Source organism: Saccostrea echinata, unplaced genomic scaffold (assembly GCF_033153115.1).
Source record: "Saccostrea echinata isolate AGI-Se365-2 ecotype Australia unplaced genomic scaffold, CSIRO_AGI_Sech_v1 ptg000057l, whole genome shotgun sequence".
NCBI classification, from domain to species: domain Eukaryota; kingdom Metazoa; phylum Mollusca; class Bivalvia; order Ostreida; family Ostreidae; genus Saccostrea; species Saccostrea echinata.
In genome coordinates, this window is record NW_026889806.1 from 2,229,487 (window position 1) to 2,255,994 (window position 26,508).

Genomic DNA, 26,508 nt, shown 5'->3' on the forward strand with positions numbered 1-26,508 from the left:
TTATATGAAAATTCACATAAATGTCTACATAAATATATAAAAATCATTTAAATATGTTCATAGGATTTATTCAAGCATGCGTATTAAAAATATTAAGATATCAAAATATAGGCAGTATCATCTACAAGCAGTGAGCAGTTGGCAGTAAGCAATTGGCTGTCGTATATGGAATTTCATAATTCTGAGAGTAAAATATTTGTAAAATAATCATGTATTAGTTCAGACGTAGACCCCGTAAAGATATTCATTTCTTTAAATTATGAACTGATGATCATGAATAGTACATAGTTTTATATGTCTCTTGTGTTTTCCCCCTATATCCTTCAAAAGTGAAATGATTGAGTGCCTTGAATACTTAGGGTACGGGTTTGCCAGTAAAATTGACTGTGCAGAGGCATTGTCCCCTGGTACCCTCTGTATTCAAGCTACCTTTTCTACACTAAACAATAGACTAAGTATTAATATTACTTATTTACTGTTAAATATAATGGTATATTTGTGTATGTGTATTATAATAATGTATGTAGGTATGCATATGTATGTACGACTGTGTATATGTATGTGGGTATGTAACTATGTATTTTATACTAGAATGTAAAATACCTATAATCACTTTAAAAAAAAGTTGAATTTAGTAGGTACATAATTACATGTGAAGTATTTTTTATATATGTTATTAGTTTTGCTATCACCTAAATGATTCTGAATGAGTGTCTTGAATACTTAGAGTACAGGTGTGTCAGTAAGATTGACTATGTAGAGGCATCGTCCCCTGGTGCCCTCTGTATTCAAGCCACACTATATACATGTATTAGCACATTGCTATTATTGTCAATTTCTTTATCTTCCTTCAGTTTTCTTCCTACTCAATATTTTTGATCCAGTTTCAGACTATTGTGATTATGTTGCAAATCTTGCATTTTCATGAGTATCCTACTCGTGGTATTGTACATCTTTCATTTGTACCCTTATGATAGATATGATTTATATTCTTTCATATTACAATATACTTTAATATTATTTATATGTAATCATTCTGAAATAATTGTATATATGCCCCCTGAGGCCCTTGATTGGTTAATAAACATATATATATATATATATATATATATATATATATATATATATATATATATATATATATATATATATATATATATATATATATATGTTTTGAGAGGAAAAATAAATCAATTACATTAATTTGTTTTCCTTATTTACTCCTTTTTTTGAATTCAAAAGCATTTAAAGAATCTTCAATTATATCATGTCATATCAAATGTTATCCAACTGCATGAACTGTACAGGCAAACTTTTTGACCTTACAAAAGACAATATTTATTTCCAATCAAGGGCCCCCAGAGAAGCATGAAAGATACATAAGTACATGTACTTGTCACAATTAACGCCACAAACACACTAAATATTACGACGTTCTTTCCATTCATACTTTATTTCTTATTTTTGTTAAATTTTATGATTTATGTGAACAATTGCTTTGTAAATTATACGCAATTTTGAAACCACAGGCGGTTCTATACAATTGGGAACTCTTTTGTTTTTGAAAGCAGAAAAATGACCGCGGGGCGTACCGCGAAAGAACATATCGTGTTTACCTTGACTTCGCACGCGAGAAATATTGATTGGTGTATAACCATTAAGATGCTGTAAGAATCAAGGTGTATAGGCGAAGGATGATGTTGTCATGAATATTTTATCAACTGGACGGGAGAGTCTGCCACAGTATCGGCGTAATGTTGTACACAATCTTCCGTACAGCTGTTCTCAATGACAACTCATTACACTGATATATACATATATGATGGATTGTTGTCTTCGGTGAGCTTGTAAGGTAAAATGCATTCAAAAAAAGTATACGTTTTATTGTTATCCTATATTTAATTGAAGGTTTAAAAGATTTAATTATTTCTGTGTCGGATGTTTCTCATTTCTAAACCCATTTATCAGTTTATGTCATGTTAGAACCCATCTATGTACTGTTATTCCTTTCACAGGTTTCCTGGCCTCCCAAAGATGACCAGGCTTAATGTTCCAAAGTTCTTCTTTTCCCTTCTTCATATATTCTTCATGCATTCAAAGTTTGTCTTCACTCAAGACAATATTGTGGGTAAGTTCACTCTGATAACTCTGAAATCATTCAAAAAATCATATTCTTTAAAACAAAATGAGGATTTGAATGATAATACAGCCATTTTAGCAGTAAACATTGTTACAGATATTACTTGCAGATGCAAGTTTGTGTTTATTTTTATTAATAAAACAAAAAAAATGTTTCAAGAATTTACAGTGAAACCAAAAAGTCAAGCTGTTATGTACAATGGAAGCATAACTCTAAACTGTGAAGCCAAGCTGGTATCTTCCCCCTTGGAACAGCTGTCCTATGCTTGGTATCTGAATGGGGGACCACGTCCCCAGGGTAGCTCTATATTTGTCAACAACTCCCTACTTATACAGAACATCCATGAGGCAGAACTAGGAAACTACACCTGTGTTGTATCCTCAGGTGATGGGAGCTCACAGTTAGCTGTGTCCCCTCCTGCTCAAATCAAACATGCATGTAAGTAATGCAGTATGGGTGACTTGATTTTACTTGGTATATATTTTGTTTACAAAATATGCTTATAATAAATGGTGATAACTATGACAGATGAAGAATACTGTAAAAGAAGAAATATTTGTTGGGGATTAAATTTCATTTATTTTGTTGTTTACAATTATCAACAAAATTTAATCCAACATGTTAAAATTTTAATATGACTATGAATTGAAGAGTTATAATTACTGTATAGACATGGAGAGTGCATATTTGAATAACATTTTTTGATAAGTTTTTAATGAATCTATGCACTTTGAAATATGAAAAAATATGTGTCCGAGTAACCGAGTACCGATTTTAGTATTCATTACTTGGACGTTCCATCGAGTACCCGATTAAACCGGTTATCCCTAATATATATATTTTACTCATTATTTGGTTATGTCAGAGTAGTTTTGAAAGCTTAAATTGAATTTCAAAATTCATATAGGTCTTTAATGCCAGATGAGGAATGTCTTTTTTCTGTCAATATTGAAAATTCACACAAAAAGATCTCTTTTCGAGAACATTATAGGGTTAATTATTGGTATTCTGCTTATTTCTGTGTGTTTGATGTCACATCAATGTTTGTCTTTGATAGATATCCGTTCATTTGTGATGAATCCTAATGGTGGGACTGTGACAGAGGGAGACACAATAACACTGGACTGTGTTACAGGGGAGAGCTCCCCACCCCCAGGGATCTTCTGGGAAAAAGATGGTGTTCTATTCAGGGGTGGATCTCAGTACAATGCCACCTATAAGAGTGCCTCTTCCTTGGGTTTTGTTCAACAGTTCAGCATGAAGTTGGTCCTAGTAGCTACTCCAGAGCACAGTGGGAAGTATAACTGTGCTGCTAGGAACAGCATGCTTGGAATAACTGTTAGAAGTCTACAAGTGTTTGTAGGAGTTACAGGTAAATCATTTTAAAATTTGTTGCATGAGGTTTAAATCTGTGTCTGAAAAATTTTGTTTCCATGACTTTCAGGAGAAATTGGTTAAAAACATTTTGATACTGAGATTATCCATGAAAGTGATGATGTGAATCTCATATTTCTGTTATTTTTTTTCCTTCTAAGCATTTGAGTTTGCAGCAAGAGTTGACTTAAACTTGTATAAGAGGGATATTTTGACTCCAAAGGACCAGCCCTTTATCCTGGACTGCCCAATAATTGGATACCCCACCCCAGTCATCACCTGGAAAAAGGGCCAGGTGCCCCTTACACCAGTCACCACTAACCATACCCTCCTGTCCAATGGTAGTCTCTACTTCCAGTCCTTTCAGCTGGAGGATCAGGGATACTATATCTGCGAGGGGATAAACAAACTAGGGAGGGATACATCACCTGACATTGTATTACAGGCAGCTTGTAAGGAACCAATGCATGAATTTAATTGTAAATCTTTTAAATGTCTCAAAGTAAAGAGGAGATAATTTTTTTAAGCATTCTTGTCAAATTTTTGTACAGTGCAAAACATTTTAATATATTTTTTTTGTAGATATTGACTTTGAATTTTCTCGACATCCAACTTCAAAATATGCCATAGCAGGCCTGCCCACAACCCTGCCTTGTTCTCCTCCTACTTCTAATCCCCCTGCCAAAGTCACATGGTATAAGAACAACCAACCCTTGACCAACAAGTTTAATAATAACAGTAAGACCGTGTTAATTATGGACCCTGACAATGGCGTATGGGACCTGTTTATATCTGATGTACAGAGAATTCATGAGGGGGAATACTTCTGTGTCGCTGAGAATGTTTTTGCTGTTCCAACATCTAGAACATCTAAAGTGGCCACACTTCGAGTAGGAGGTAAAGTGTACTGTTTTCTGTTCAAAATTCCAAAAGGTATGTTCAGTATTAGCAATGAAAGTGATGAAGTGTTTGAACCTCACCCTGCTCAATTTTCAAAAATATTAGACAAAAATGTACTTGCTCTTATGATCAAGTTACATATATTGTGATATTGTATGAAGCATGTAAATTTATGGGGGAAAAACAATGCATTATTACATACTCGTCTCTATCCTGAAAATGTGACTTTTCACTCCCAGATATCTGTACACTGCGTAGAAATTCATCATACAGTCAACATTATTGATTTTTAATTTAATTAATTTGAACCCCCCTAAAAAATGTTCTCTTCTCAATTCTGTGTTATTCTGAGGAGGAACACATAAATTTAAAATAAAAATGTACACATTTGTCTGAGACTATTTTATTTAAGTATTGAATTCTTATTTTTGGATGTTGTCAGTCCTATAACACACCTAGCTGTGCCGACAAATTGAATACTATGCGTTATCTGTGTATGATAATTTGTTGGCACAGCCAGGTGTTTGATAGGACCGACAACATCCAAAAATAAGAATTCAATGCTTATATTTACATTCTCTAATTTTCTATCTTCATAATCGTTTATTTCACTAATCTTTTTAAATATGAATTTAGCGCCTTTCAGGAAAATGCATATAGTTCCTACTGTGTATTCTACCAAGCGGTGACAAGGTTTCGCGTGTGTTATAAAGATTTGAACGCTGTGGATTTCAAATGGATTTCATAAAGAAAATTACACTGAATGTAAATAATTCTCAGTACCAGGTATATCTTATGTTTCTGTTTTGTTTAAGGAGCACCTACATTTGTGCAGCCCCCATTGAGCCAGTCTGTTATCAAAGGTCAAGGTCTAGTGCTGATTTGTCTGGTTCAAGGAGATCCAGAACCAGAAATAACCTGGTTGTTCAATGGACAGCCAGTGACAGATGGAGCCTATACAACAGCATTCAGGTGAGAATTTCTACAGAGCCTATACAACAGCATTCAGTTGAGAATTTCTACAGAGAATGTACACCAGCAGATAAAATTTCTACAGAGCCTATACATTTAGAAGACAATTAGTCAGTGATTTACATGTAGGATAGATTGTTCACACTGGGAATTCTTAACTAAGTATACTGAGCAATGAGAGAGAGTTAATTTAGAAATAATCATTGTCAAGTGAATAAACCCGTATGAAATATATGTACAATTTAGCTATCTCTTCATGTCAGATGGATCACACAATTCTTCCAATTAGTTTTCGTCTTTCAATGCAAATATTTTCTTTTATATCATCATTACTGAGAAGTAATAGACTCTTTAATATCAATAATACATGGTCAATTTCAATGGTTGAAAAATATTTCAACAGCATGAAGAACCAGGAGCTTCACATTGCCAATGTAAACAAAGCATGGGAGGGCTATTTCACCTGTAGAGCCAATAATTCATACGGAAAATCTGAGGCCATGGCGTACGTGACTGTCAAAGGTAATGATGGCAAATGTATAGTTATTTATAAAACTCTATTGGTACAGTAAATTAAACATGGTTATAGTAAAGTGCCAGCCAGTTTGGATTTGATATAAACATAATTTGTTGTTTCTGATAAGTTAATAATACATTTTAAAAGCTTCACAAGGAATAAAAATCTGCTTTGCTGTAAGCATGAATTTGTTATAATCCAGTTAACCATAACTATAATGTTTTACTGTATTAAATTAATAGTTGTTGCATATTGAAGTGGCTTATCATTGTCAAAAAGATGAGTTGAATAAAGTTCTCTAGCTTGTGTAAAATCTAATACATTAGCTTTAGTTATACTTATATCATTTCAGTCCCGGTGGTGATTACCAAGCCAGTGGTCAATTTGACGGTAACTGTTAACAACCAGGTGTTCTTGCCTTGTGAAGTCTATGGAGACCCAGCTCCAAACATAACTTGGTACAAAGGTAGAGAAAAATGTTCTACTTTCAAATTTGTACATGTTCATGTATCTGTGCATAGTTTGATATGTGGTAAATGTATGATTACGCCCCAGGGTGTGGCTACTAAGATGGTCATTTATCGAAAGTAAATTACATCTTTGAAAATCTTCATAAATATTGAAAAATTAATTTCATGATTATAAGGAGCAGCTAGTCCTCTACAAATATAAAGTTTATGATCCTTGATACTAGGGATCAGGACCCAGGCAGGGGCTAAGTTGGTCTTTTATTGAAGTTTATTACACAGTGTACCTTCCTCTAGGAAACAAACTTCAGGAGTATTTTAATGATTATAAAGTCTTCATCAAACTTTAGAATTTTAGTCACTGATTTGTGGGCCCAAACTGGTCATAACCAGTGAGAGACTTATGATACTCAGGCAACCTTCAAGGCCCAGGGGCCTCTTGTTTAATTCCAGATCAGGGCCCTCTATCCCTCAGCAGTCAAGTTCGTCAGACAGTAGATGGACTTTTTATTAATGATGTAAACATGACTGATGAGGGAACTTACACCTGCCTGGCAACCAATGAGGCAGGCACTGCACAATCCTCAGGAATACTGATTGTTCAGGGTACTTCACCGATTTATTGTATGTTTTGTGGCATAATATGCTTAAATGAAAGTTAGAAATAATGCTCTAAATCTCATTTTCTGTTCAAACTAAGAGTATAAATGCTAACAAATATTTAATATAATTATTGTTTGATAACATACTTTTTATTTGTGTGTTAACAACATCAACAATTTGTAAGGTTATGAATATTGGCCTGTACTGTAGTACCTATAAAATTTTACTGATTTCTGAGTAAATTTTCTGTTACATAGAAAAATATTCCATTTTAGATAAGTTTTTCAAAGGGGCTCTAAATTCCTAAAATCTATCAATTTGCATCACATCATTTTAATACATGTATGTTGCTTTCAGCTCCACCAGTATTTAAGATGATCCCAAAGAATGTTACTGTGGTGATCGGTGGCACTGCTAACTTCAATTGTAGTGTAGGCAGCCATCCTGCTTCAACTATTGTATGGCAATTTAATGTAAGCTTTTTGTAGCCAAAAGCAGTAGAAAAAAGCTTAAAACATATAATTTGCTTAAAAGCTTTTATAACTATACAAAGTCTTACAGTATATACAGTCAAACCTCATTATCTTGAACTCGATGGGACCAAGAAAATACTTTGAGATATCAGAGGGCTCGAGATATTGAGGATAAAATACTTAAGAAATACCTGATAAGGACTTCCCAATCACTTTGACATATCCATGGTATTTGAGATATCCGTGTTTGAGATACCTAAGTTCAACTGTATTATTTTGTTCCTTTGGAAAAATCTTTATTTAAGTAATGTGTAAATAATCATTTTCCTAATATGTTACTTTACATCAGGAAGAAAAAATGAAGAAGACTATACCTTTTCCAAATACATTATAAAAACTTAATGTATAAAAAATTGAAGAAAAAAAAATTAGATTTAAAATAGCTACACTTTACAGACTCTATAAATGCATTGAACCATATGTGATAATTGGTATATTGAATGCAATTTCCTTCACTTATTTTTTTATAGGACACCAATCTGCTTCCAGATGGAGTATTTATTAATCTAGACAATAGTGTACACATTACCACGGCAACCTGGCAACATGTGGGAAAGTACACTTGTGTGGCATCCAATGTTGTTGGTTCAGAGAACATGTCAGCAAAGCTCTCTCTCCAAGGTAAATTTGCATGTCTTTTATTACATGCATTTTTTGGGGGGGGGGGGGGGGGGCTCCCATCGTTGAAGATATTGTATTTTGTATTTTATTATCGCAAATTCTTCTTGATTTAAACTTTAAACAAATATTGTCTATTCTTAGTGCCTCCAAAAGTGAAATATATTCAAGGAGATCTAATTGTTGTAAGAAACCGGGCCACCACCCTAACCTGTAAAGCAGAGGGGATCCCTGCCCCACATGTCATTTGGTACAGGCGAGGATCCAAGATTCTCTCCACTGCAGATGGGAGGATTGTAGTAACTAGTGAGAGACAACTCCTCATTAAGGTCGCCAATGCAGGGGATGGAGGTACAGCTTTAACAAAAGTTCATGACGTGTATTTAAGATTTTACATGATTTTATCACTTAAAATTTACAGAAAAAAACAAATAAACCTTTAAATATGGCAATATATAGAATTGATGTTTTCAATATTATCAGGTGACTATACTTGTTCTGCTGTCAATGAAGCAGGATCAGATCAAGCTGAAGTCTCTCTCCATATTGTCCGTAAGTTCTACATATTGTTCGTAAGTTCTCCATATTGTCCGTAAGTTCTCCATATTGTCTATAAATTCTCCATATTGTCAGTAAGTTCTTCATATTGTCCATAAGTTTTTCATATTTTTTATACATGTAAGTTCTCTATATTGTCCATATTAAGTTCTTCCTATTTCTTCAATGTCCATTAAATCTCCTTCACTAAGATCAATATTGAAATTTTTCTGGGGAATATCAAACCATATTTACTACTGATAGAGTCCATAATTGTACATTATGACCAGAAATATAGTGTCTCATAGATTCCATTAATTTGAATCAGAAAAAATGTATTTGTACTATTAAAACATTAAATAAGAATATCAGGAAATATGCTTTACCATGGTTTTGCGTAGATACAGACCTCACAAGCTCAGTCCACTCGACCACACAAAGACCTAAGGCAAGCATATTTCCCAATATTCAGTCAATACCCTATAAATATTGTCCGTAGGTTCTCCTTATTATCCATAAGTTCTCCATATTGTCTTAAGTTCTCCATATTGTCTTAAGTTCTCCATTGTTCTTATTATAAATTCTCCAAACCTCTTTGTAAAAGCTAATGGCTGCTGGCAATTTGTAATTCTAGAGGTGTACATTTTATGTATATTTTATGTTTTGCAATAAATGAGGGATATTCAGATTGATGTCTTTTAAAATTATTTGATTCCTGTAAATGTTTCAAGAGCCACCATTACCACCGACTTTGTTGGACCCCATAGCAACATCTTCGACCTCTGTGACCTTGAGATGGACACCGGTCACACAGAACTGGTACACATCAGTGACCAACTATATAGCATACTATAAACAGAGGTACGCCACATTAAATCTTTATAGGACATAAGAGATTATCTTTTCTGAATTTCTTAGTAATGCTATTTATTCCCTTTATGTTCAATACATGTAACCCAGAACTTTATTTTTTCAGTTGATATTTGTGGAATATTATCCACTTCATTTGCTCCTTGCTTTCATTAGATATACATAATTCCAAAAAATAAAGACTTGTATTTTTATAACAATTTCTATTCTTTTACATGTATACATGTATCTATTCTATACTTCATGTATTCAGCTAATATTAAGAATACAAAGGTGTATCTTTTTAAGCATATGAAGTGAATGCTGAGAGGTAATGACATTGTATGGTCTGGTGGACTTTATATATATATATTGACTGTTATTTTCTTTTTTTTTCTCTGATAGTTTCTAACTTCTTTTGTTGTACTCTAACCATGTCAGTGCAATATTTTGAATTAATTTTTCCAGTAATCTAACATTTTCTGCCTATCCATGCTTGTGTAAGGGGTAATGTCCAAGTATATATCTCCATTCCTTAAAGATAACTGAGCCAAGGCCCCAAAGGGACAAAGGGTCATTGTTTTTAAGGACTGGGGAGGTACAAGGATATTGTTCCACTTAAAATCCACCTTTGCGTAGCCCTCACAAATTTTATGGAATGTTTATTTGGGTATAAAAAGGGAATTTCTACTCTATTGCCTTAAATTTAAATGCATGAAATTAAAATGACAGCTTTTTCTTTACCAAACCATGCAGAATTAAAGGAAGAATGAATTAGTATGATTTAGAAAATTACAGACATTTTCATTCCATTGAAAGTGACAATATTAAGATATAAGGGATCTAGTATGTAATTTTTGAGGATGGAACATGTTTATGAGAATGAAAGAAATGAAAGTTTTCAAAATAAAATCATACAGTATAACATTAGTTTTGAGAATATTTAATGCATGATTCATCCAAAGTGTTTCTTAGAATAAGCTGTCTGTACATGCCAACTTTTGAAAATTCCTATGGGGGGTTTTACACTTACTGATAATTTTGAAAGCTTTAAATTAGCAACATTTTGTCATGAAAATAAATATTATCCTATTTTTTGCCCCTGGCTTTCACTGAAAGTGGGGGATATTAATTTGGGTCTGTCCATCTGTCTAGCTGTATTTCTGTCTATAACACTTATGCTTCCGGGCGATATCTCGAGAAGCCTTTCAGCTTTTGCAATGCAATTTTACATCACAACTCCCTACCACCCATAGAAGACCCCTATTGATTTTGAGGTCAAAAGGTCAAGGTCATAAATTTATACTTTCTCTTTGTGTGTAACACAGCTTTTGAGTTTTAAATTTGCAATGAAATTTTATACCATAACTCCCTAGGGCTTCGCTCGCCCTCTGAAAGTGTCCTGCCCTGTTGTTTTTTGGTCAATTAAGTCACAGGGGTCCATATGTTTTTTTTATTTTGGTCAATTAAGTCACAGAGGTCTATATTTTCGGGAGGGGGGGGGTGTCCAAAGTAACTTTTGTTTATTTATATACCGGTAAGTCTGGAAATCCTTGGGAGGGGGTTCAGACCCTCCTTCTGCCTCTAGATCCACGCAACCTTTTTTTCTCATTAACAAAGAGGGATCTAATTCATTTCTGCAATAGATTTTTTATTCAAATTTTAATATGAGTTGAAGTGACTTTTGGTGAGTTAAAATCAATAAAAAATATCATATGGTCATCGATGTAGATTTTTAATGGGGAGTGTTTCAAAAGTTGGTGATGGAAATTTATAATTACTATAGGAAGTAATGGGAAATTGCCAGCATAGGGTATAAGAGTGATCATTGAAAAAATTCTGCAATAGAATTTTTATTCATATTAAAGGACAATGTTAACAAGAAAATTTACCAGCAAATTATGCCAAAAAATAAATGGGTCATCTGCTTAGATTTTTCAGGGATGGGGCATGTCAAACTCAGGTGTAGGGCACATTTTGGGGGAAATTTTCAATGAAAGGAAATTTTCAGTGAAAGTAAGTTGGCCAAATAAATTATTTATTGATAAAATCAACAAATGAATATAAAGATTTAAAATATTTTTGAATTGAGAGGAAATGTTTGAATGTCTTTAAAAGAATTAAAAATGTATATTTTTTATCTTTTGCAATACATAATTAAGTCAATTTGATTCAAGGTATATGAGCGGTTTTCTGCGCAGTAGTTCGAATTAGGTCCGTCGTCCTTAAGTTAAGAACTCAAATTCTCTGAATTAGCTTGTCAAATATGTAAATTAGATAAAAAGTTTCAAGTCCCTATTATGATGTAGAGTGAATAAAAAAGTTATTTTATTTGATGTACATTTGAAAAAAGTTTGAAAAATTAACATTCATTTTTTAATTATAAAAATGGGGGTTATTATGAAGAATTACTTTCCAACAGTGCTCTCCATAGTTTATAGAAAAATGATAAATGGCGAGAATAGAATATTGTATTGTGAAGGGTGCTCATTGTTCTCAACTCTGCATTCCTAAAAAATAATGAAACACTCGAACAATAGAGTGATATGTCACGGGTGGATTTTAATTTCATTTTCTTTCTGCATTGTACATGTATATATACAATTAATGATGTGTAGTTGGTGTGAATTATGGATAACAATATGAGTATGTTTGAATAATAGATGGTCAGATTTTTTTTTAGACACTGAACAAGATTTCTTCACATGGTCCAAAACACAAAATTAAAGTTAAAAATAACCTGTTTAATTAATTTATTGAAGAGGGAGAGAGAGAATAAGTTCATGCATAGTAATATAGACTGGTGATGTTTGATATTGAAAATTGATTGACTAGTAATTAGAGAGGCAACTCTTTGATCGATACAAAAAAACTGGAAGTAAATTTATTTTTTGTGGTCATTAACATTAGATTGATTGACAATATTTATTTTAGAAGATGAATTTTCAAAGAAACCACATTCTCTGGGAATTCTGAATATTTTCATGATAATATTTTAAGTATATATTTTCAGAAATATTTTATTAAATACACTGTAGTCTTTTAATTTTTTTATAGACATGAGCTGACGTACACTAAATATGATATCCTGGCAGGAGCCAATGATGTGTCTCATAATGTACAGGGTCTGCAGTCTGGGGCGGAATACTTGTTTGTGGTAACAGCCACAAATCAGGCAGGGGAGGGAGGGAGGAGTAACAGTAGATCAGCCAAAACTTTTAATGCAGGTTTGTCTGTATGTCTTAAACTCAAGTTAAATAAGCTACTGTTCTTTGTATAATGACTGTGAATATTGATTTGAAACAAAAGTAAAGAATGCAAGGAAATAGGTAATGATTTAAATGTCTATACATGTATTTCTGTGTATCATGATAGATCCATCAAGCCCCAGAAATGTGCATATTAGTAATGTGGCATCAAGCTCCATCACAGTTAGCTGGGAGGTTCCAGAAAAAACTAATGGAATTATTCAGAAGTACCAGATCTGGTATCAAATTAGCCAATCAAATGAAGGTATGTAATATTTTGTAGTCATAGCTATATAATCGTTGTTTTCATTTTTATCAACACAGCAATTTAGTTTTAAAAAAATAAAAACACCAGTGTGTATATTAATGTCTCAAACAATAAACTGATAAATGCCATGCTGATTATCTAAATTAACTTACAGGGCCAGAGAAAATTCAGGTTCGGGCTCCTACCACTTCCTACACTGTGACAGGGCTACTAGCTTACACCAAGTACCAGTTTAATGTCAGAGCAGCCACAGTGGAGAACGATGTTGATCTGTGGGGAAATTTCTCCACCATGGTGGTCACTAGAACAGAGGCGGCAGGTAAAGAAATCTGATTTCTGTGTAAAGACCTTGACCCGAGGTCATTCTGGCAAGTTCTAGGTCACTGACAAAAAAAAATTACAGTAATTGTGTCTGGTCTATGTATCCCTAATGGAGAAGCAGTGGAAGTTTGTACCTCATATAAAGATTTCTTATCACCTGAGGATGTGTCATGACCTTAACCCAAGGACATTTGATCAAGTTCAAGGTCACTTTTAGAAAAATGTTAAATTCCTGACCTCATCATATCTTGTAATGGAGAGCATTAAAAGCTCACGCTTATCACAAATATTGCTTATTACATGAGTATATGTATTGACATTGATCCAAGGTAATTCAAGGTCACTGATAGTTAAAGAGTATTAATTGTTTTTTGATCTATAATTCCCCTGTGGAGGCTACTTGGAAGTTTATACTTGACAAAAATATTCCTTTTGATTGATCTTGATCCAAGATCATTTTGGCAAGTTGAAAGTCACTGGCAGAAGTAGAGTTGAAGTAGATCTATAACTTACTAATGGGAAAACATTGGAAGTTCTAACTTTACACAAATATTACAAGTCCTAAAAATGTGTCATAGCCTTGACCCAAGGTTATTCTGGCAAGTTCAAGGTCAGTTAATGGATTTGTGTTGGATGTTGATATTTAAACCATCAATTACTAGAACAATGAGGATGTCTTCACGTTGACTCAAGGTTATTCTGGCAAGTTCAAGGTCTCTGGCCAAAAAGTGTAAAATTCATGTCAGGTTTATAACTTTCTTGTTGAGAAATATTGGATGCACAAATTTCACTTTAAGATTACTTGTGAGAATTGTCGTTTTCTTTAACTAAGGTCATTTTGCAAGTTCAAGGTCACATTTAGAAAATTTTATATTGGCAATTAAAAATTGCAGCAAGGGGTAAATTTACTGAGTTTGCTCACAGTACCATTTTTTTTTTATACCCCTGCCATGAAATGTTCAGGGCATATAGTGTAACCCCTTTCCATCAGGCGTATTGTCATTGTCGTTCTGTCATTCTATTATAGTTATTTTCCCAGACTTTTTTTTCCATAGCTTGTAGATAATGAGCTGATTTTTGGTATGTATTTTGATGTTGATGACTTTCAAATCAAATTCAAGTAACATTTTTTTGACCCATTATTATGAAAGTTATTGTGCTTTGATTCAGAAAATTTCTAATTTTTCAGTGTTTTCCAAAATTTTTTTATTGTTCTTGTAGTAAAGAGCTGGTATTCTTGTGTTTCTTTATATTGATGACTTACAGATCAATTTGAGTTTCATGTTAATTGACTCATTTTCCCAAAAGTTACTGCCCTTGATTTTGGAATTATTTTGGTGATGTGTTTGTAGTTGATCACCATTTCCATGCAGATAATTTATATTTGGTATTGACAACTAATTCAAGCAAGAAAACAATTTTAAAGCAGCAATATGTTGTTTTATTTTTGTCTCATTTCCACTCTGTAGTATTTTAATATCGTTGGACTTTCAAAAGATTTAAAAGTTGCAGGGGCATTCGAGTCATACTGACACATGTAGTTTTTATAATGTATCTTTTTATATCAGAATGTATTAATGTGTATGTTCATTGTAGCTCCAGGTGGTGCCCCACTTTCAGTTGAAGTGAGGCCGATGTCTTCCACTGAAGTGCAAGTTTCTTGGCAGGCAAGTTTTCAATTTATTTTGCATTTTTTTCTATGTCATCTAAGGCTCTTTCTATTTTATTTGGCTATTATGAGGCAGTTTTAGTTCCTCTGTTTTGCCATACATGCACATAAATGAATGTAGCATAAACAGAGATCAGTATAATGCTAATTCAGGTTGCCCCCTTTTGCTTCTTTAATTTATACTTGCATCTTATATATCAATGAATAGAGAATGAAGATTTATTTTAAAATTTTATACAATTACATATATCTGACTGAGTATTATATAAATTGTGTATTGTAGGCCCTATCCAATAACAAACATAATGGACCCCTGAAATTCTACCATATAAGATACAAGTCTACAGCGCCTTCTTCTGGCTTCTCGGAGGTGAAGACCGTTAATTTTAGTGAGACTTCTGGGATGATAAATAACCTTCAACCCTGGACAGAGTACGCCATTACCGTGGAGATGGAGAATGTGGCAGGAACAGGTCCCCCCAGTCCAGAGGTCAAAGTTCGTACTTATGCATTAGGTTAGGAGAAGCTCTTCTTAACTGCCTTTAAGACTTATGTTTGTTGGAAATGTTTTATATTTGTATATGAAGAATTTTTGTGGTTTATCTGGCAAGGAAGAGGTGGGGGAGCTACATGTGTATTTGTTTTACATCGAAAATGAATCTTACATGCATTGGTCTTTTTTCATTCTTTTTAATATGTGATTGTATCCTCCTATACTTACATGTATGATCTTCAAATTCATGTTTAAAAATGACCAGCTTTTTATTATAAAAGAATATTTATTTTAACTTTTTCAGCCCCTAGTAGTCCCCCAACAAATATCCGACTTACGGCAGTGTCCAGCAGTGTAGTCAGTATACAGTTTAAGGTACATGTACACAGTTATTGAATTTCTACTATACATACAAACATATTTTCCTACTACGCACTGGATGTTGTGAAACTATATACAGCAATGTAAGTATATGTATGAATTTTGAAATTATGTACTTGATTGTATTTATTGACAGTTCAGCTGATTTAATTTAGCACATTATGATAAATCAGTCTCTTTTAGTTCCATCAGTGATATAAACCATTAAATTACTTTTAGTTACCAGACCCCTCCACTTGGAATAGTGATATTTCTGGTATAGTAGTGGAGGTTCAGAAAGATGGGGATAAATCGTCAAGGGAGGTCACTCTTCCTACAACTCCAGGCCCTCTCCCATACAATATCAGGTGAGAATTTTAATACTGATGAAATTCAGCTGGTGATGAAATGGTGGGGGGTGGAAAGGATTTTTTTTATATCAAATAGATAATAGTGTGATTCAGGGATACATGTTTATTTTCATCAAACTGAAAAAGATATAAAATGTAAGGGGGGAAAAAGTTTTCAGTATTTTAATTCAAAGGTATGGGATAAAAATCTGTGACATTTGTGACTGATGTTCATTTATTCTGATTTCAGTGACCTTGAACCATGGACTTTGTACAATGTTAGAGTTGCACTATACACATCTCAGGCAGACAACGGAACAGGCCCTTGGAGTGAATGGAGGCTAGTTCAGACCCAACAGTCAGGTATATGTAGAGTTTACTTTGCACATTTTTACAGAAAAGGTGTTGTTTTCAAGGAAAAGGTTCTTTTCTTCAGACAATATATCTTTATGTAATTTTTGTATCCTAGAAAAATACAATGTACTACTTTAAATTTTGAATTGTAGAACCAGACAAGGTTAGGCAGTTTGGTTACCAAGGAACCCCTACCAGTATAACCGTTTACTGGTCACCTCCCCTTAAACCTAATGGAGTCCTTGATTTCTATGTAGTTAAGCACTACCCTTTACCAAACGGACAGACAAACAAACAGAATGGTCTCACGGAATCGGCAGAAGCTTACTTGTCACCTGTTCCTTATCCAGTTATATATAATGCCTGTGATTCTCTGATTGATTTGAATTCTTCTTTTTCATCAATCATGGATGACATCCTTCAGGAGATTCTAGAAAACAGAGACTCCATCATGATGAACAATTTTTCTGCATTTGTATTCAATTTTATAAATCTTCATTTGACATCAAATAATGTCACAGATGAGGAGAATTTTAATTTGAGCCTTAGTATAATCAGTGATTCCTTTAGTATACTGGATTTGAATGCACTGACTTGGATATCTGCCTGGAATAGATCAGTGTTTGATCTTTGCAGTGAATTATTGTGGGTCAGAAATGGTAATCAATTCATTTACGCTGCTTTATAAAGATGTTTGAACAGAATTTTCACATCTTTCCAAAATTAAATTTGTCCTTATATATGGTTTTCATATTTTCAGATACACAATTTATATTCTTTTTGTTTAGGTCTGATATACAAAAATACCACAGCGACCCGGACTGTCTTAGAGAACCTGCAGCCCTCCACGGAATACGTGGTGGGAATATCAGCCATCAACCCCAAGGGAGAGGGCACTGTTTCAGTACATACTGCCAAAACTGGTATTTATATAGAATTAATATAGTGTGATTGTTCTTTTTATTCACATGGATATTATTTTATTATTATTTAGAAATACTATTTATAACTTTTTACAAGAGTACTAATAATGCAGCATTAAGTTGTGCAAATATACATTTAAAATGTATCAACATACATGTATTTATCTGGGTATAATACAAAATTAAAGTTTCTGCTTTTGTAGACTCTCTTCCCCCACCTCCATCAACACCAAACACCACAGACAGTACCACCACAAACACCACCACTGCCCTTAGTAACTCCCTGCCCCAGGGTCAGGAGGACAAACTACCAGTGTACTTAGGGGGTGTGGCAGCAGGGGCTGTACTGGTCATCTTCATACTGGCCATAGTTCTGTGTATCTGCATCAAGCAGAGAGAGAGGCAGAATCTGGTGGCTTATGGAAACTTTGGTAAGTTGATTGGACATTTGTTTTCTTTGTCTTTGATTCTTATGAAGGCTTTTAATCATAGCATATCAAAAGTTTTCGAGAAAAAAATTTAATTTATCATCTTGTTTTTATAGAAACAAGGTCATCTGAAGGGAAATTTGGGGAAATGCCCAGAGACAGGTCACCAAGGTAAAAAGAAAAAGTTTTTAAAAAAATCCAAAGACAGGATTGTTTAAATTGGTCTATGTATAATGTATTTGAGGAATGGACATATATGGTATTTTTTAGCTTGTCAACCAAAGATGCTTCTGAGGATAATAATAACAGAGATACTAGGCACTCCACATCCAGAATCCACTTTCTGGGGGATGCAGTCAAATATGGTACCAACTCTACAGTATCTGAAACACAGGTATTGTACTTTATCTTTCACCGAGTTGAGATTGAAAATCGCTAAAATCCAAGGTATTTAAAGTTTAAATTGTAGGTAAGAGTTCACCAATTATACTCTGTGCAGATAAATTTTGGATATAGAAAAGAAATGTCTTTTTGTCAGACTGTCCATCTAACCTCATGTTTGGTTAGAATGTTGTAATAGAGAAGTGCAAGATGTACACACGATATACAAATGTTACAATGAACCAGGTGAAATGGGTATATTTGGACATGGTGAAATGGATTTTGCATTCTTTCCAGATTATAACTTTTGTGACTCTTACCCTGTACTTCCTTGTTGTTTTATATTTTACACAGCATATTATTTTATTTGGATTACAGAGCTATGGTCATCTGAAGGAGAGCCAATCAGTGGCTGCTTCCTCCACCTTCCCAGGTATCCGAATCCACAAACCAGACCCAACAGGTGAGTACGTTAACTGTGTATGACTAAGTACTTGTACATATTGTAGTACTTAATGTTAATGTAAAATGGACATCCACATGTATCTTCAAATCCAAGAAATGCTTCTTGTTGAAAAAAAAATGAAATTTTATATGAACAGCTGATTCTGGGTAATAACAATATCCATATAAATTATGCTTTCCAGAGTAAAAATTGGTATTTATGCAATTATTGCACACTACATGTACACATCCTTCCCATGGCCTAAGTATAAAAATGCCCAAAGCCAAAAACAGAGATTCTGACCCCCTATTCAGAGTCTCAGGGGGTCATATTTAGAATGAATCAAAAGAGGAAGCTTTTGATCAGTTCTGAAAATTACAAAGTTCTGCCCTTATTCTATCTAATTTTATAGATCCTCTGATATACATAGGCATAGGAGTTTCATAAAAGCATTTTTCTAGATTTCCATACCTTTGAAATGGGGGGGGGCAGTTTAGGAGCCACTTAATATGCAGGAACACAATCTAGGGATCATAAAAATGAGAAAAACACAATAGAAGATGACAAAGAAAAAGGAAGGAAGAAAAGAGAGGAAAATTGCACCCTTAAAGCAAAAATGAAGCTTTTGAGCATACTTCCAGTTGGAGTGACCTCTAAACACTGTACGATTGATGCTATTGATCATTCATTAGCAAATTAAACATACATTGTCTTAATGCAGAATATTTATTGATAAGGTAGTTTGTTTATTTTATTTATGATTTTTTTATTTTTTTATCAGACCACTCCCCTTCAGATGAACATTTTTTAAAATCTCATCAAAAGATATAGTTTGATTTTGATCTAACATAGATTTATAAACTGTGCATCTAACTTCATTTTTAATAAAACAATTCTTTAGATTTTGACACTGTGATTTTTCACATTTTGCCCTAACTTATTTCTAGGTATAGAAAATCTGTCCTACAAGCAGGGTGTGTCTGACCCTGGGGGTGAGTGGCGACCAGACAGGGAATCTATCTGTGTCTCCATGGATCTCTCTGCGGAGGAAGTCTACTCACGGGTAAGGGAGCTCACTGCTAGGGATGTGTATCAATAGAACTCACTGCTAGGGAGGAGTATCAATAGAGCTCACTGCTAGGGTGGAGTTTCAATAGAGCTCACTGCTAGAGAGGAGTATCAATAGAGCTCACTGCTAGGGAGGAGTATCAATAGAGCTCACTGCTAGGGTGGAGTATCAATAGAGCTCACAGCTAGGAAGGAGTATCAATAGAGCTCACTTCTAGAGAGGAGTATCAATAGAGCTCACTGCTAGGGAGGAGTATAAAATAGAGCTCACTGCTAGGGAGGAGTATCAATAGAGCTCACTGCTAGGGAGGAGTATCAATAGAGCTCACTGCTAGGGAGGAGTATCAATAGAGCTCACTGCTAGGGAGGAGTATAAAATAGAGCTCACTGCAAGGGAACAGTATCAATAGAGCTCACTGCTAGAGAGGAGTATCAATAGAGCTCACTGCTAGGGAGGAGTATCAATAGAGCTCACTGCTAGGGAGGAGTATAAAATAGAGCTCACTGCAAGGGAAGAGTATCAATAGAGCTCATTGCTAGAGAGGAGTATCAATAGAGCTCACTGCTAGGGAGAAGTATCAATAGAGCTCACAGTTAGGGAGGAGTATCAATAGAGTTCACGGCTAGGGAGGAGTATCAATATAGCTTACTTTTAGGGAGGAGTATCAATAGAGCTTACTGCTAGGAAGGAGTATCAGTAGAGCTCACTGCTAGGGTGAAGTATCAATACACAAAAAATGTATTGTCATGCATTAATATTTTGACTTTACATATCATGATACACATCACTTTTCACTTGTTTTATAAAGTTTTTTTTTTTTTTTTTTTTTTTAAAAACTTCTCTAAAGTAATTCTGTAATATTGTTATGAATAAATTTATCTTTCAATCTACAAATACATTTGTTTAACAAATTTAGGATTGAGTGGAATCAATAATTCAAAATTTTATTTCTTAAACAACGTTTTACAATAAGTAAAGCACTTAATTGATGCAAATTCATATTTCTAAACTGTGAAAAAAGGGACACTGATTTCCAAATTTCTGTACTGGGAAGATTTGAGTGAAACATGATATATTGGTACAACACTTATCAGAGCTCTATGGAGCTTCCCTTTTCATGTATATATTCAAAAAAGTGCGTAGTTCAAAGTCATAGTGTAAGAAAATATCTCTCCAATTGACATATAAATTGACTTTTTATTTCATGTTTAATGAAAGTTATCTTTCTTGTCCCAGGCTTCCACACTGCAAAGGAAAGGCCAACTGAAAACAGAGAATGCAGAAGCAATAGCTGTGATGAGGAATAGTAACCTACCACTAGGTGTTGATGATACAGACTCTCTCATACCTAATGATTCTGTAGTCATTTTTGCAGAAAGGACTGCCCTTTGATTTAAAATGTAAATTCTCAGTTTAATATTCATGGCATAAAATGACAAACTTTGTCAAAGTTTGTTGTTCACAGCCATATTGAAACACAAGCTGTTTAACACAGTATGTTGTTCAATCAGTTCCTACCGTATATACTCGCCTATAAGTCGGTCCGCCTATAAGTCGGCTGTATTTTTTAAGCTTATATTAGAGGGCTTGAAACTCTAAAATACCAATCTTTTTATAACTCGCCTATGAGTCGGATATAGAGTTTTGGACCAATATTTAACTCCCAAAAAACCGACTTATAGGCGAGTATATACGGTAGTTTTAAGACTTGCAGATCACTTATCATTGCTGGGTTTTTTTTATGCCCCCATAATTGAAGACTTGTGGGCTTATAGTTTTTGGTATGTCTGTTTATCTACAAAAACTTTAACCTTGCCTATAACTTTTATATGGTTGGTGATGGGGCTTCTAAATTTCTAATGTATATTCCTTGTGACAAGACCTTCCTTTGGGTACCAAAATGTTTTAACTCTTGACCTTGGAGTTTGACCTACGTTTGAAAACTTTAGCCTTGGCATTGAACTGCCATATAGGGCCACCATTGTTTCACAAACACAATTTGTTTATACATTACATTAAGATAGCCTCTCAAGTTTGCAATTCTTGTTACTTCTCAACTTATCACTAAATTCTCTTTGCTAATAATTCACATCATGGTTTGTCCATTCTTCGCTGTATTACCTACATATATGACGCCTCCAGTTGAGATTCAGGGTGCATTGAACATGTTCCTCAGGTAATTTTGAAAAGACAAAATCACTGTTGTCAATATCATGGTTGTCTGTGAAAGAACTATGTGGTTAGACAAGATTTCTAAATTCCAAGTGTACTGTCTCACAAGGAAGGAGATGACACCTTTGCTGTGAGGAAGCCACATTAACAAAGAAAGATAAATTTTTTTTTTATTTCTAGACAGTAGAGCAGTTTTTCAATTGTCTATGCAAGAACTACAGTATCTGGTTCAAAACAAGGTTTCAATAACACAATTATATGGAATTGTGTTTGTCTTCTGTTGTTTAAATATTGATGTATTTAAATTAAGTATTGATTAAAGCAGAGTAAGGAATTGATATTTTTATGAAAGATTCATATATGCTGTTGTATGAAATTGTAATTAAGTTGGTAATTTTAGTTAAGTCTATTGACATTCCAAAATATTTGCATGATTGTATGTAAATAGATTTAAGGGTTAATGAAATGTGTTAGCATTCCAAATAATTGTAGGTTGTGTTTTACAAAGAAAATCCACCAGAATAATGACCAATAATCAATATTCCTTTTGTGCTTACAAGCATGTACACATTTATTGCTGACATGATTTTGTGTGGTTGTTTTTATATTTTGATAAAAAGTGTGCTATTGAAATGATGCATTTACATTTTCTCCATAATTGAATGTCATCTTTCTTTTTTTAACTGATGGGCAACCAAGTATACATGTATCATTGTTGTGTATTAGAGCACAAGTACTTATACTTCCCGTAATAAACACACTTTCTCTGATGTTTTCAAAATATTTTATAGCTATAATTATCTTTCAAATGTACAGATCACTGTTAAAGTCATATATGGTGTATTTTTTATAAATTCAGACTAACTAAAATTAAAAAGATCTTTCGATTTGTTTTGTCACTTTATATAAAGATAGAACTTTCCTGTAAATTTCACAATTAAAATCAATCACATTTCAAGGATATTAGAATTTTAAAACAAGAACTGATTTATTTACCGACTCCGCATTTAATTACAGGCACGGTTTAAAATCAATTTAACTACAGAAACATGAGATTATTTAAGTTCAAAATCGGTGAAAATTTTAATTTGAACGTAAATAACATATATCATGTTTATCCAACTCAATCTCGTATTTTTATTTTTTAGCTCAGATACAGCATATATAGTTTTAATTATGAAAGAATATTAAGAAAAGTAAATGAAGGTGTTTTATGTGTATTGAGATTGTGATTTTTTATATGTGTGTTTGTTACAAAATTTCAACTATCACTTGATTTTGAATTTCTATATGAATTAAAGTTTATACTTGCACAGGATATTAAAAGATGAATAGACTTGTTTTCCATTTCTCATATGGTATCTTGAGATGCAAGGATCTAGTCTGTACAATTTTTACCCGGAGGGCCTAAAATTCAAAAATATCCCTAATCCCAATATTGATTGTTATTAAGCGGAATTTGCTTGATTGTAGCAATAATAATTTTGAGACAGTTTTCCTCAAAAAGCATAAAATTTTAAATCAAATGCCTTAAAATAATGCAGCAGTCTCAAAATCATGATATCAGTCGCTTATACAGTACATTATGTATAATGCCCTGCATCGAGTCCCATAGTAATCACTGTCAACACTGTCATATGATGCAAGAATTTGAGTATGTTACACTTTCTAACCTTCAGACTTCATAATTTCTAAAAAGGTTACAAACATGTATGTAATTGCTACAACCAAAGAGTTATTGAATGCAATAACTTGCAGACTTCACATCAACTGCCCATGCTGAGAATGGTTAGAAGTGGACTCGTTATTATATTATTATTGATCAAGACACAGCCAAAGACTGTAATAATTGATACAGCTATAGAGATGATATATGTAGAATTTTATAAACTACAGAATTCATATTTAACTACACGTAGGCATAGAATTCTATCATCAATTAATGGTCTTCATCAATAATTTCATACACAAGTTTCCCTCTGTTCCCTTAGACTTCACCCAGCCTTTTTGTAATTTTTTCAAGTTGAGAAATCCTTCCTAAGCTTTGCCATTACATCTACAGATTAAACAGTAAGAATCATATTGACCTCCACCCGGTTATTTTCCACTATCTTTTTCTCCTGGTGTTGTATAGACTAAGACATTTGACCAAGTTGTAAAAGGCAAACAGACTCTTAAGAACAATGCCCCCTTTCTTTCTTCTATTTTTTATAATCATTAAAAAAAGAAACGCTGTTCTTCTCCTGATTTAATTTTACAACAGATTTATGTATATATATCAACTAAATTATAAATAATATCTTTTATTTGTAATTCATCTCTAAAACCTGAGCACTTAAATGGATCAACAATATTAATTCCCACAAATCACAGATCACTGAAACTCCAATGAGTGAATCAACTTGCATTGTACTGTGCTAATGTCAGAGGTTATTGAATGATGATTTTATAATTCACTGCATGATGGTCAGATGTAATAAAATTCTTTAGCTGTTGGCTTTGGCCAATAATTCCCTGGAAATGATCACCCTCTGTATCTGTGCTGTGCCTTCATAGATCTGGAAAAGAAATTAAACAGTCTTTGAGCTCACAAAGTCACAACTATAAATAAATCCTCTTATTTAGGCCATTGAAACAAAATCTATGATTTCATGAATTTTAATTTACAGTATATATCTAGGCTTGATGACAACAAACAGCATACAAACTCCATATATACATGTATCTCTGTACAAATCTTTGTTCCATGATTGTGGCCCTTACAGAGTCCTGAGGGCAATATGTTTTGAACAAACTTGATTTTGCTTTTGCAAAAATGAAAAAAAAAAAGCTTGTACAGATCACTACAACAGAACTAAGCTTGTGTATCTCTCTAAGACAACTTGCCTGATAAATTTTAGCATCTCTCATTAACTTCTCAACTGGATATTCTGAATTGAAGCCATTTCCTCCAAATACCTGAAATGGATTAATTTCAGAAAAATATAAATGTATTTTCATTTTCTTGCAAAATGTTCAATCAATGTAACAGGAAAGGAGAAAATGTGACAGACCAGACTGGAACTCAAACTAGCTATCTGACCAGCCTGTCTGATTTCTATCTTTCTCCCCTTTAAATGTCTCTTTTTCTTAAGGACAACAAATTCCTCCCTCTTTTTAAAAGTATTTTCATCACCCCAAAACACTAATTCAGTCTCAATCTTGGCAGGCTTTACACATATGAATTCCAAAGCAGGGTGACAGCAATGAATATAATAGGGAGGGTGTTGATATGACAGGCTTGTTCAGGATTCAAATCTAAGGCTTCCTGAACTCAATACAGTGCTCAATCATATGACTTACACTGTATATAGCCAACAGCAATCTAATCAGCCTGATTGCCACATATTAACCCCCCCCCCCACCTTCCAAAGTCTCATGGTTATTCTTAATGATTATTAAATGTAAATGTTACCATATAAATGAATACTGAGAGATATAAGGAATTGTAACATTTAGACACCCCATCCATAAAATACTGAGAAAACGAGAACTAGAGTTAATCATCACCTGTACAGCATCAGTGGCACATTTGTTGGCAACGTCGCCAGCTAAGGCCTTGGCAATGGAGGCGTAGTATGTGTTCCTCCTGCCTTGGTCAATCTCCCAAGCTGACCTCTGTGTGGCGAGCCTGGCCGTCTCCACACCTATAGCCATGTCTGCCAGTATAAATGCTACAGCTTGGTGCTACCAAGTTTAAAATAGAAAAGGAGAATGACTATGTAATTTTGATTCTAATTTTAAACAATAAGGTTTACCCATTGTACCTTTGCTTACATGTAATTAATTTTTCTTTTTAAGAATTAAAATTACATGAAAGTACACATGAACAGAAACAATTACCTCACAGATAAGTTTTCCCATGGTTTTCCTTTCCATAGAGTATTTTGTGGCCTCATCCAGAGCTCTTTGTGCCAGCCCAACAGCTCCTGCTGCCACCTACACAATCAAATCCAGAACACTTATATTTATAGAAGACAAAGAGAATATAAGTAGAATTTTTGTAGAACTTATCCAGATCAAACAAAAAATAAATGAGAGGCTCTCCAAAGTTGCTTGATTTCATGAAAATTTCAAATTCATTGGAAAGTTTGACATCTTTCCTTTTTTCAAAAAAGATTTGATGTGTCACTTCATATTAGCACAATAAATCTGCTACATACAGACTCTATTCCTCTGCAATTAAAACTTACTGGAGGTCTTGTTTTGTCAAAAGCTCCCATTGCTATCTTGAATCCCATGCCTTCGGAGCCCAGCACATTCTGCAATAACAAAAGTAGGAAGCTTCATCTGTAAATTCAGTAAAATCAGTTTAAAAGTACAAGACACTGACTCTTGTTAATTCTGTAAAGAATGGCAAATATTTCTAAAAACAACTGTATAAAACCAACCTCTGCTGGAACTACTACATCTTCAAAAGTTATTCCCCTTGTGTCAGATGCTCTTTGGCCCATATTCCACTCCTAAAATATATAAAC

The 26,508-nt window shown here is 33.7% G+C and overlaps 2 protein-coding genes across 3 annotated transcripts in view; one reads left to right on the forward strand and one right to left on the reverse strand.

The window, feature by feature from the left end:
• The first annotated feature begins 2,289 nt into the window (after window positions 1–2,289).
• On the forward strand, window positions 2,290–22,845 carry LOC133174040 (cell adhesion molecule DSCAML1-like). Its single transcript, XM_061309081.1, has 29 exons — window positions 2,290–2,578; window positions 3,198–3,512; window positions 3,676–3,966; window positions 4,097–4,411; window positions 5,230–5,386; window positions 5,790–5,908; window positions 6,256–6,369; window positions 6,824–6,976; window positions 7,331–7,446; window positions 7,977–8,127; window positions 8,269–8,475; window positions 8,608–8,676; window positions 9,393–9,522; window positions 12,568–12,737; window positions 12,886–13,023; window positions 13,181–13,345; window positions 14,944–15,014; window positions 15,300–15,531; window positions 15,814–15,884; window positions 16,110–16,237; window positions 16,470–16,582; window positions 16,726–17,232; window positions 17,362–17,496; window positions 17,700–17,927; window positions 18,041–18,095; window positions 18,195–18,318; window positions 18,684–18,768; window positions 19,698–19,813; window positions 21,056–22,845. Exons 1-29 carry the CDS (start codon window positions 2,290–2,292, stop codon window positions 21,209–21,211), a joined length of 4,920 nt encoding a protein of 1,639 aa, XP_061165065.1. The 3' UTR covers window positions 21,212–22,845.
• A 1,381-nt stretch (window positions 22,846–24,226) lies between these two features.
• LOC133174132 (medium-chain specific acyl-CoA dehydrogenase, mitochondrial-like) overlaps window positions 24,227–26,508 on the reverse strand; it is a 42,908-nt gene continuing 40,626 nt past the window's right edge. For both annotated transcript variants that reach the window (XM_061309182.1, XM_061309184.1), the window contains 6 exons: window positions 26,422–26,493; window positions 26,224–26,292; window positions 25,874–25,969; window positions 25,541–25,717; window positions 24,878–24,949; window positions 24,227–24,549 (listed from right to left, as the gene is read on the reverse strand). In XM_061309182.1, the coding sequence (XP_061165166.1) occupies window positions 24,478–24,549; window positions 24,878–24,949; window positions 25,541–25,717; window positions 25,874–25,969; window positions 26,224–26,292; window positions 26,422–26,493 (558 nt within the window). In that variant the 3' untranslated portion in view covers window positions 24,227–24,477. The remainder of the gene's footprint in view (window positions 24,550–24,877; window positions 24,950–25,540; window positions 25,718–25,873; window positions 25,970–26,223; window positions 26,293–26,421; window positions 26,494–26,508) is intronic.